The following is a 12,231-nucleotide window of genomic DNA, read 5'->3' as shown; positions in this document are numbered from 1 at the left end:
TTCATATATATTATATGCATATGTATATATATACATATAAGGTACATAATCAGAACGCCAAGCAACGTAAAGGATATCAAGATTTGATTACAAGCAATATAAAAAGAAAATTTTTCTAACAAATATAGCACAAGATATCGCCTTTTGATAAAGGTTATTAACATTTTTACTCATTATCGGATGCGGCCATAAATTGGAAATAAACATTTATAGACCAAACGATAAATACGCGAAGTGCAAGGTGAAAATTTAGTATAGAGAACGGAAAAGGCAAAAAGATGGATCTAAATAAATCCTTAAGTTTTGAAAAATATTACATTAACTTTCACTTTATAAACAAAATGGTCTACGGCAATAATGCAATATCCGGACAAATTATTCAGATCGGATCACTACATCATATAACTGCCATACAAACTGAAAGAGCGGAATCAAGTTTTTGTAAGACACCTTTAGTACGAGTATTTGTGAAGGCTATTACAGCTTTGGTGTTACCGAAGTTAACGTTGTTCTTTTTCTTTTAAAAGGTATCCCCAAGAAATTTTGAAATTTTTTTAAGAAAAATCTTTGCGTAAGCGCTTCGATATTTCTATATTAGCTAAGTTAAAAAATATATTCTTAACTTAATCTGATCCGGAAAGGCACTATAAAGCTCATTAAGTACCAAGCTAATCAACAGAAATATTGTGCGGTAGTTGTCACGTAGATCAAAGCATATAGCTCCATATATGTAGTGCAAAAGTACCCAGCAATTTAGCTAGCATATGATAAATATAACACGCTTGCTTATCATTTTTATATCTAAAACTCCGTTTACCTTTTTGATTTTTTTCTTTAGCGAAACAAAATCACCAGCCTTGCATTCTAATGCGTAGCGAAGATTTGTTTAAATATCAGCCTGATTTCAGTCTGTACTTACATATCAAAAAATACTCTCTAACCAACTGGAACAAATAGTCATTAGGGAAAGTGAATAGCAAAATGTCGGAGGAAGAAGTGAAAAAAGTGAGTAAAGAAGCTTAAATGGATAATCATTTTTTTTTTAATTGGTTAAAGTGATTTAATAAAACAAAAGATCGTTAAAAGGGAAGTAGTAATTCGGATGATCCAAGTAGAGATACTTTTTTCAATAGCCTTTTTTTGATAAATCCCTGATGAGTAGTGTCCAGCTGTCAAGTAATTTTTTCTTTAGTTTTGTTTGGCATTTCGTCATGGAAAGACTTACGACTGGACAGTGTTTACAAACCGTTCAACTTTATTATGAAAATTCACGTTCTGTAAAAGATGTGTTTCGCGCGCTTCACTCAACTTATGGTCAACATATTAGAGCTACTGAGCGTACTATTCGCAACACCATTCCCAATTTTAAAACCCAGCATTCATTATTGGTTTACATTCGACCAAATAGACCACGTCCAGGACGCACTTGAAGAAAATATAGCAGCCGTAGCTGAGAGCATATAACAAGATCGCAGAGAGTCTTCGCAGCAACTCGGACTGATGTATGGAACGACCAAACGCATTCTACGTCAAAATGTTAGATTGAAAGTGTAAAAACTACAGCTTTACAAGAACTGAAGCCGCTCGACCTACCCAAGCGACATTGCTTTGCTTTATGGGTTCTTGAAAAGTTCCAAGAGGATCCGACGCATTTGAGCCAAATACGAGTATTGTTCAGCGATGAAGTCTATTTTTGACTCAATGAGAATATAAACAAACAAAATTTCCTCATTTGGAACGAAGAGCAACCTGAAGGGATTCAAGAGCTGCCATTTCTTCCAGAAATGAATTGGCTGAAACATCTTTCCCAATTTCGTCAAAAATTATACCGGTGAGAACGTAACCGTCAATGGCGACCGTTACCGCGCCATGATAAAGGGACTACTTTATGTTTGAAATTGAAGCTCGTGACCTCGGCGTTATTTGATTTCAACAGGACATCGCCACTCCTCACACATCGTATTAATCAATGGATTTATTGAGAGCACAATTCAGTGAACAGATAATTTCACGTTTTGGGCCGGTCGATCGGACACCAAGATCGTGTGATATCACACCGTTAGACTTTTTCCTGAAGGGATTTGCAAAGTCTAAAGTCTCTGCGGACAATCCCGGTTCAATTCAGGCCTTGAAACGCAACATCACGTGTGTCATTCTCCAGTTAGTAGTCGGAGCGCACGAACGAGTCATCGACAATTGAATTCAACGTTTGGACCATCATTTGAAAGAGATAATCTTCAAAAAATAAATGCCAAAGAATGTTCTTTCGAATGATAGTAAACATTCCTTCATTAAATATTGTGCTTTTTTTCGAAATTTGGCAATATTTTGTATTGTCGGCTCAGACCAATCCACAATTCTAGTATCAAAAGATTTTCAATATGAAAATGAGTTCTACCAAGACTGAACTTGGAATTAGAAGTTTTGAATCTTTTTCTGTAAAAAAGGAGACACCTTAATTGTAGATTTTTCCTTTAAAATATCCTAACAAATTACTATAAATTATACACCTCCGTTAATTTTCACCAGGTCGCACCAGATGAAGAGAAGGAAATGATTTATCACAAAAAACCAACCTCGAAGGTGCCATGGTACTTAGCGCCAGCCTTTATGATCTTCTGGCTTGTGCTCATATTTGCTGTTGTTATACCAGTTTTCTTGTCGCTACCCACTGGACTTACCATTACAAATGAAAGCTCCCATCCCAACAGCTTTATAGCGGAACGTGCTGAACGTATACTTATCAATTTCGATAGAATCGGACCGAAAGTGGTGGGAAGTCATGCAAATGAAAACCATACAGTAGAATTGCTACTGGAACAATTGGAAGCTATAAGAGATGTTATGCACACCGATCTCTTCGAAATGGAAATAGATGTGCAAGTCGTTTCGGGTGCATATATACACTGGACTATGGTGAATATGTATCAGGGTGTACAAAATGTTGTTGTACGTTTCAGAACGAAAGCAAGCACGAGCGAATCATATCTACTGATTAATAGTCATTTCGATTCCAAACCCGGCAGTCCAGGTAAGTGTATAAGAGAGCGCCAAAGAGAGTGAGAATTTGTTTGTAGGATAGAGAAACCTTTTCTAAATGCATCAATAAACTTGACAGGCTCCGGTGATGATGCTGCTATGGTTGTCGTAATGCTCGAGACATTACGCGTAATCGCCACTACGCGTACACCTTTTCAGCATCCCATCATATTTCTATTTAATGGTGCCGAAGAGAATCCTCTGCAGGCTTCACATGGCTTCATAACGCAACATAAGTGGGCACAGAATTGCAAGTAAGTTTAAGATTGAAGGATTACGAAAGGTTGCGAATTAATTTATTAATTTGGATTCAGCGGGTAGCGGCAATCGTGAGATTCTCTTTCAAACCGGCCCAAATCAACCGTGGTTGATAGACGTAAGTCACTATAGAAATTATTACGTTGATAACGATTTGTAGACGCTTAAAAGCATCCAAAACAACCCTCGAAAAAATGTATGTACATAAATAGCTCTAACCTTGAACTTATGACGCAAATCTCAGAGTTTCTTCCTTAAGATAAGTATAAATTTGCCTAGTCTATACTCGGCGCAATAGATAGAGAAACAATTTTATGATTTTATTTGAACTTCTTAACAATAAATTCTGTTATCTTCGAATTATATCCAACTATCTGTCCACGCCGATAAGATTGAGGCACGAGCACTTACCGTGGAAAATCTTATCTCAACAACAAATAGTTCCGCAAAATACATCGGTTCGCATACATACAGTTATGAGTAACCACAAACTATTATATGAGTCGGCGAGTTTGCGTGGGGTTAGCACAGCTTTTATCTTATATCAGCACCGTAATTATTGCTGAGCGTTGTTTGGACAATCAAATACACGAGTTGTATTCCCAAGAGCACCTAAGCGATTTTGTATTTTTAATGGCACACTTACTTCATAAATTAATTGAGCACTTTATGGTCTTCGCAAACGATAAAGAAGTACGCACCGCTTACAACTTTCGATAAAAGCCGATATAATACTGGTTATGATTAGATAAGCACACTCCAACTTACATACATTCATACATACATGTTTAAATCGTGTAAAGGTCAGTGCCGATAGTTGTCTAATTGTTTGTACAAATACTTAATCTAATGGGCGTGTAATGTACCATAAACCGGTTAACAGCTTTTTGTCGGACTGTAAGACCTGCCGTTTTTTTTTCATTGGCCGCGTTTTTAACATGGCCCACCTTCTCACTATAGCACGCCTTCCACATTGACATCTACCCCGAGGATACTTGGTCTAAGACCGGAAGTGTAATAGAATCGTTTCTGGCCACTCGCAAGTGAATGGCATACAGAGAACCTTCGTCACTTGCATGAACTTCTACACAAGACTCCATCCTCCAGAACAATAATATTTCGAGCTGCAGAGCTTGGCTCCCACGTCACTGTTGACAGTCATAACTTCGAAGTCGTAGATGAATTCGTCTGACTTGGAACCAGTGTCAACAAGAACGTTAGCCTTGAAATCCAACACAGAATAACTCTTTCCAACAGGTACTACTTCGGACTGAGTAGTCAATTGGTAAGTAAAGTCCTGAGTAGTCAATTGAAAAGTAAAGTCATCTCTCGACGAACAAAGAACAAACTCTACAAGCCACTCATAAGCCCCGTCCTGGTATATGGTGCAGAGACATAGACGTTAACAATATCTTATGAGACGGCGTTACGAGTCTCAAGAGAAAAGTTCTGCGAAAGATTTATGTTCTTTGCGCATTGGCAGCGGCGAATATCGCATTCGATGCGCTATACAGGATATCCGACGATATTGACATAGTTCACCGAATTAAATGACAGCGGCTGCGCTGACGAGGTCATTTCGTACGTATGGACGAAAACACTCCAGCTCTGAAAGTATTCGACGCAGTACCCGGGGGAAGCAGAGAAAGTGAAATGCCTTCACTCCGTTGGAAAGACCAGGTGGAGAGGGATCAGGCTTCCCTTGGAATCTTCAATTGGCGCCAAGCAGCGAAAATGAAGAGCGACTGGCACACCGTTGTAAACTCGCGTAAGCGGTATCTACGCCAATAAAGAAGAAAAAGAAGACCTGCCGTTAGCGTAAATGTAGATATGATTTACTTTCTGCCATGTATTACATATATCCAAAGAAAAGCTGAATCAGGTGAAATCTTTCTAAAATCAAACTTTCGGATTATTTTAATATTTAAGCTTTCGAAGAGCTTTTAAAGATTTAAATACCATATACAAGGTTGAGCTTTACAGGCGTAATTAAATGAAGGTTAAAAAATCGCGACTGAAAGTTAATACCGCTGCGAACTCTCACTGTTATGCCGGAAGGACCTCTTCGAGACGTTCGATACCAGATCACGTTTTAATCAATGTGTAATAAAAAGCTGGAAAATGTGATAAGCGCCGCTAGTTGGTAAATCACAGTGAAGGACGATGCCACTGAGGCACTCAGCTGACATTGACATCGTAAGCTTCCACCGCCTGCGCTGCCTTTTCCAGCCTAGAAAAGAAGCGGATTTGAAAAAGTGAAGGACTTCGCTTGTCTCGGTAACAGCATAAATACCACCAACAATCTAAGGGTGTAGATCAAGCGATGAATAACTCTTGCCAACAGGTGCTACTTTCGAATCGGTAGAACAGCAGCAGTTTCTTCTCGCGACGAACAAAACTTACACTCTATGAGCCTCGTAATTCTTCAAAATTACACTCTATAGGTCACGTATCATTCCCGCCTACTATACAACGCAAAAACATAGACGATGAGGAACCGAGATGATAAATCAGAGGATATATGAAAGTCTTTAGAGCTGTCCGCGTGAGCTACAGTTACCGAAGTAAATGAAACCAAGAAATGTATAAGCTCTATGGCAACATGAATATAGTAAAGCACGCACTAATCCAACGAATGAGCTGGTTAGGCTATGTCGTGCGCATCCGTACGCTCTTTCAATTCCATACCAATGGGAGGACAACGAGACGACCAAATACATAAGGACCATTCTAGCAACATCTCGCAAACGATAGACGAAAATTTTGTGTGTCCGCTCAGACCGACTCACATGTAGTGTCAAAGAAGAAAAACATAGTTAATATGAAATTAAATTCTACTAGGACTGAACTTCGTGGATATTCCATATTATAATGATTGTTACTTTTAAAATTGAGATACCATATTAAAAGCTTTCCAAGGTTAAACTTCAGAAGTGTATTAAGCGGAAAGCTTACCAAACGAGCCTGAGCTTTTAAGGATTTAAATATCACATAAAAGCTTTCTAAGGAAGGGCAGAAAGCTTACCAAAGGAGCCTAAGCTTTCAAAGAGTTAAATACCTCTTTTGTATGGTCCAAGGCAGAGCTTTACAAATGTGTTTGAACTTTGCAAGGGTGATCAGCTAAAAGCTAACTAAAATCAAATAAGATAATTAATATGAAATTTGATTTTATATTAGAATTAATGGGAAATTTCGTTTTTAAAGAACTTTGAACAATTTTAAATAATTATAGGGACATATTCTAATTGATTTACTTATCCACAGATTTACCGTAAAAGTGTTAAGCGCTCATTCGCGTCCACATTCGCCGAGGAAATATTCCAATCCGGTTTAATACCTTCGGACACGGATTTCAGAAACTTTCGCGATTACGGTAATGTACCAGGTAAGTGCTGCCAAGCATAATGAAAAGGCGTTGATATAAATATTATGGATTTTTTTAATACGAATTCAAATAGGACTCGACAAGGCACACTCATATAACGGCTATGTGTATCATACGAAATTTGATGGCGTCAGCCTTGTGCCACGTGGAACACTGCAAACTACTGGCGATAACATACTGGGCTTGGTGCGTACTTTTACCAATAGCTCAATATTAAAGGATCCATCTGTGAGTAAAGAGAAATAATAAAATCAACCAAACAAACATGTATACATTATTTGATTTTCCTTACCACACTCAGCGTCACGCCGAGGGTCACATGGTTTTCTACGACTTCTTCGGTTATTTCGTCGTCTCCTATACCGAATCTACTGGGAAAATTCTCAATACCTGCGTCTCTGTGGGCGCTATACTGCTCACATGCATCTCTATGTACCTGATGGCAGCTGATTCTTTCGTTTCCATCGGCAATACTTTGCGTCTATTCTCACTTATATTCGTACTACATTTGATTGGTTGGATTTTGGCCATAGCATTGCCGCTACTTATGGCGACGATGTTCGATAGCGCTGATCGTTCGACGACATGGTTCACCAGCAAATGGCTTGTTTTTGGTCTATACATCTGTCCTACGCTCATGGGCTTGAGTGCGCCCACACTGCTATATTTGAGCATAAGTCGTAATGTGAGTGAAGAAATTATGTAATTAGTTCTATGTACAGTACATTTTCCTCTTTCCTTTTCTCCTAAAGGATAAAGTATCACAACCGTATCGCCTTCAAATGGTCGATCACGCGCACACATTGGTCTTGTCTATACTTTGTATTCTTCTAACTTATTCGAGCATACGCAGTTCGTACTTCCTAATGATTCCAATACTTTTCCATGCCATATCCTTGGTCATAAACATGGTGACAACGCTGCATAAGCGAGGTAACTCGGTTGATTAACAATTTCTATGTAGACTTTACACATTCCTCCTCGTATATATCTCGCACACAGCCTATTACTGGTCGATCTTCGTCATATTATGCCAAATTATACCCTTCCTCTACTTCACCTATCTGTTTCATGCACTGACGTGCTCTATAATGCCAATGATGGGTCGATTTGGTAGCTCAAGTAATCCGGATTTATATATTGCTATCTTTACTATTTTGGGTACTATGTTGTCAATGGGCTATTTGGTGAGTTTCTACAACTTTTATTGTCCTTTATTGTATATTCTTATTAAGTTTTTCTATTTAATGCATTTCAGATTCCGCTACTCAATATTTTCAATCGTCCGAAGTTGGTTTTTCTTATTCTGCCGGCTGTTACACTTGTTATTGCTTTGATTGCAATGACACAGATCGGATTCCCCTATCGGCCAGCAACCAATGTGCAGCGAGTCAATTTACAAGTAAGTTCGCATAAGCACATATAACCATTCAACCCCCGCGTGGATAAATAATTGATTTTATTTTTAATTCAGGAAGTGCGACGTGTGTTCTATGAATACGTTGGCACGGTTAGTCGCAACGAGTCTGGTTATCTCTTTGATTTCCAAGATAGACGGAAACAACTTCCTTTTGCACGTAAGTATATATATATACTTATAAAAGTTCAATTATACCCTTTGTAACATCCAGAAAGAAATGTTGGAGACCCTTCTTCTTCTTCATTGACGAAGTTGACGTACATATAACCGAGTTTATTACAACGCACCAGTCGTTTCTTCTTTTCTCAATTTGGCGCCAATTCGAGATACCAAGTGCACCCAGGTCCTTCACCACCTTATCTCTCCAACAGAATGGAGGTCTTCCTCTTCTTTCCCCGGCGCCTACTGCGTCGAATCCTTTCATAGCTGGAGCGTTTTCATCCTTTGTATTTGTGAAGGGTATTATCGGCTTCGGTGCAGCCAAAGTTAATGGTTTTCCTCATTTTTAATATTTATTATTCTATATTAATTGAATAGCACTTTCCAAATATATAATATGTATTTCTTTATACTCTTACTCAGCATACGTTGATCTGGAAGATCTGTATAACATTAGCGACGATTGTGACAAATACATGAAGTGTGACATGCCTATATTTAACCATCGCACAATGAAATCACGTCGACAAGCCGGTTTTCTACCACGTGAAGTGCCCCTTCAATTGCCCGGAGTTCCCCAACTCACACTTCTTTGAAAAAGTATCAACACTACCACAGAGACTCTACGTTTCGAATTCGAACTTGAAGGACCCTCGCATATGAGCATTTTTGTGCAACCACTTGAAAAGGTGACGGTAAGTGGTTGGTCCTTCTTGGCCGACATGCTGCTAAACGAGCCACCTTTTCACGTGTACTTCTCATATGGCAAAATTAGTACACCACTCACATTTTACATTGATTTGAAAGTAAGCTTATTTTATTTTATTAAAAATATAAACATTAAAGTCATTTGTCATATTGCAGAAGGAGAATAGTGAATTTGAGGAACCGCTAATGCAGTTAGGCATTTCCGGACATTATATTAGCTTTGAGCATGAACGCGATGCAGAAACAAAGAAGTTTCTTACGACATTTCCACCTTATTCATATGTTATGGAATGGCCGAGTTCTTATGAACGTTATATATTTTAAGTAAAGTGTTACATATATACATGTATATTTTTTTTGGTTCACATATGGGCGATATTAATAATAAAGAGTTAATAAAAAAAAAGAATATCAAATCACATTTAAGCATTGCCGCCAATGATTTTTTGTACTGCACGATCGAATTTTCTGTGAAAGGAACCATATTAGTAAAAATAAATATTTCAAATCGTAAATTTTACGCGTTATAAGCACTTACTTAGAAGCGAGGGGCTCGCCCGGCGCATAAAATGGATTACAGACAGCATCCGTGTAAAGCATATGTAAATTTCGAAACATCTGTTAGAGCAAAGCATTGTGTTAATATTATGAGCAAAAATGTAATTGCTTTTTCCAACTTTTATCTGCATAAATACTCACCGCTCTCACTTCATTCTCACGCAGTGCTATATTTCCTGAATCCACAACTATGACAAACTTAATTTTGGTGTTAGTCACAAAGCCATAACTGAATACGAAAAGCAAAGGAAGAATTAGATCAACAAATTTTGTATATACATATAAATATATTTAAAAAATCGCATACATCTTATGTGTCTCAGTCGAGTACAGCATACCCAAGTAGAGTTCTTTGGATTCTGGCGTAGCTTTACTGATAGGCTGACATTTTTCCTCAACGACATCGAGTGCAGCATGGACCCGATACTGAAGTTCCAGTTCCTTATCCATATCAGCTGTAGTTAGGTATAAAGGGGCATTCTGAAATTAAAGATATTTTCTTTAAATAATACGTTCAACCTGGCACTCGAGGTATTTCAAGGCTCACATATTTGTGTTTACATTTCTAAACAACTTGTTTTGTGATGGCTTTGTTTTACAATTAGGCTTTTATAACTTAAAACTAAAGACAATATGCTTAAAAATATCTAAATTTAAAAGGAAACGTAAAATAAGACCTCCTGATTGTTATAATTAAGTTTCCGGTATTTTTCAAAATAGTTTTCTTTTTTTTTGTGGTTAATGTGCATTATTTCATCTGGCAATTTTCCATTTTTCGAGTCTCGTCATTCACACTTTTGTTTACTACCGCAGCAAATGAGAAAAAACTTCTCTTCTATATGGCACAAAGCATAAATGTAGGGAGAGCATTTAAATTATACCTTACCAAAATGCATAGTTTTTTTTATCACAAATGCACTTCTTTGTATAAATAAAACTTACATCTTTCCCAATTATTGAAATGCACACAGCCATAGTAAATTTAAGAAATCAAATTTATCATTCTTGAATTAGCACAACTACTCCATGGAGCTTGGTGACAATTTATAATGTCGTGCTGCCAGATAAACACATTCATACCAAGTAATTTAAAAATGGTGATTTTTATTAATAATATTTTATTAGATAAGTTAAGATAATTGGAAAAAATAAAAAATTATTCTAATTACCTAATTAGAAAAGACGTAAATTAATATATATATCTTATGTTTGCGAAAAGACATATGCAAAATGATACAAAAATTTTCCGCAAAGCTGTTTGGAAATAGAATGTCAAAATGTATAAACATATGATAAATCAAAACACAAAGATTAATTAATCAAAACATTATAAGCAGGAATAATATTATAAGCGACTCTTTACGATATTAAGCAACAAATTTTTTGCTATTTGCGGCAACTGTATAAATAACCGTTCCTAAGTAATCATTAGAAATTTAACATTTTCTTACATTTTCCACAGGAATTGCGGTATATAATTGCTGCTATGGCTTTGCCCCCTTTTGAACCACCTGATGAAGAATTCCCGTTCCACAGAAATGGATTTTGTGAACCTCCTTTTCAGCCCTGTTATGTGCTCTTCTTCAACACCACAAATCGCCATATCAAATTGTTTTGGTTCGACAACAACGAGACTAAATATCATACCTCATTAGCGCCAGGCCATCACGTCAAAACCAATACCTTCACCCATCATCCTTGGATATTTTGTGATGAGGATAGTAACGAATTAATGAGTGTAAGTGAACACTAATCTGTGGAATTTGTTCCAAATTTTTGACAGCACCAACTTAATATGATTGTAGGTGAATAACCTACCTAGATATTGGCCAATCCCATACAAAATGCGCAATCCAAATAATCCCGCACGTATGGTGCCTTGCCGCAAAGAGATCAGAATACAATACCCTTTACGAACTTTACGCGAAAGTTGTCTTTGCCGAATTGTAAATACGTTGAATCCATTGCATCCAATAGCGGCGGTTAAGATAATTGATGAACGTATGTCCGTACCACATATTTTGAAAAAAGAACTAAAACGGCGTTTAAGACGGCCACTGGGGACCGAACCAATCAATGAGCAGTGGGAGGATAGCATAGTTGTAAAATATAATATACCAAGAAATCAATAGATTTTAGTCTGATAAACAATTTGTTTATAGTTAATATATATATGTATGCATGTGTACTCTAAAGTTCCTAAAAGCATTAAAGTGTTTCGCTTTTAAGATTTTATACACTCTATACATATATGTATGTATGTATCTTACCAATTGATTTTCTACTGGTTTAGCTCATAACTACCGCTAATGTACGTATAAATTCTAAGGTCGTATTTTATAAAATAAAAACAAATGTAATCATATATACAAATTTGTCAGTTTATTGGCATGAATGCAGTTGCTTATATTCCTTGTGTGAAATTTGAATTTCTGTATACTTTTAATGTATTATATATATTTTTCTCTTTCAATATAGTAAATTAATTTTATAATAGTTGCTGCTGTTATAGCAGAATTTTTGATTTCGTAATTTATTTTCCTTTTCTTTTATTTATATAATTTCGTATAGAATAGCTTTAAACTTATATTAAAGTAAACAACTTGTAGATAATACGCGCCACATACATTTTATGCATTAATACATATTATTCAATATATCCAAGACTAATATCTTAAACGTCGCTAGAATCCGTAAAATATAT

At 36.7% G+C, this 12,231-nt stretch overlaps 2 protein-coding genes and 1 pseudogene across 2 annotated transcripts; 2 read left to right on the top strand and 1 right to left on the bottom strand.

Moving 5' to 3' along the window:
• Positions 1–943: 943 nt before the first annotated feature.
• Positions 944–9,293, top strand: LOC120770200 (annotated as a pseudogene).
• On the bottom strand, positions 9,050–10,555 carry LOC120770199 (trafficking protein particle complex subunit 2-like protein). The gene is made up of 5 exons (XM_040097441.1): positions 10,470–10,555; positions 9,835–10,007; positions 9,669–9,756; positions 9,508–9,587; positions 9,050–9,437 (listed from the first exon to the last, which is right to left on the bottom strand). Exons 1-5 carry the CDS (start codon positions 10,500–10,502, stop codon positions 9,392–9,394), a joined length of 420 nt encoding a protein of 139 aa, XP_039953375.1. The 5' UTR covers positions 10,503–10,555; the 3' UTR covers positions 9,050–9,391.
• Positions 10,556–10,842: 287 nt separating this feature from the next.
• On the top strand, positions 10,843–11,896 carry LOC120770198 (protein Vhl). Its single transcript, XM_040097440.1, has 3 exons — positions 10,843–10,928; positions 10,990–11,265; positions 11,333–11,896. The coding sequence occupies exons 2-3, from the start codon at positions 11,014–11,016 to the stop codon at positions 11,657–11,659; spliced, it is 579 nt and encodes a 192-aa protein (XP_039953374.1). The 5' UTR covers positions 10,843–10,928; positions 10,990–11,013; the 3' UTR covers positions 11,660–11,896.
• The last annotated feature ends 335 nt before the right edge of the window (positions 11,897–12,231 follow it).

Source organism: Bactrocera tryoni, chromosome 3 (genome assembly GCF_016617805.1).
Source record: "Bactrocera tryoni isolate S06 chromosome 3, CSIRO_BtryS06_freeze2, whole genome shotgun sequence".
In the NCBI taxonomy this organism is placed as follows: Eukaryota; Metazoa; Arthropoda; class Insecta; order Diptera; family Tephritidae; genus Bactrocera; species Bactrocera tryoni.
This window is presented reverse-complemented; position numbering and strand designations above follow the sequence as displayed.

Coding starts and splice junctions, on each gene's coding strand:
- LOC120770199 (XM_040097441.1), bottom strand. CDS start 10,502: ATGGCTGTGTGCATTTCAATAATTGGGAAAGAT. Junction 10,008..10,469: donor TTTCAATAATTGGGAAAGAT/GTAAGTTTTATT, acceptor CTTTAATTTCAG/AATGCCCCTTTATACCTAAC. Junction 9,588..9,668: donor GTGAGAATGAAGTGAGAGCG/GTGAGTATTTAT, acceptor TTGCTCTAACAG/ATGTTTCGAAATTTACATAT.
- LOC120770198 (XM_040097440.1), top strand. CDS start 11,014: ATGGCTTTGCCCCCTTTTGAACCACCTGATGAAGAATTCCCGTTCCAC. Junction 11,266..11,332: donor ATAGTAACGAATTAATGAGT/GTAAGTGAACAC, acceptor ATATGATTGTAG/GTGAATAACCTACCTAGATA.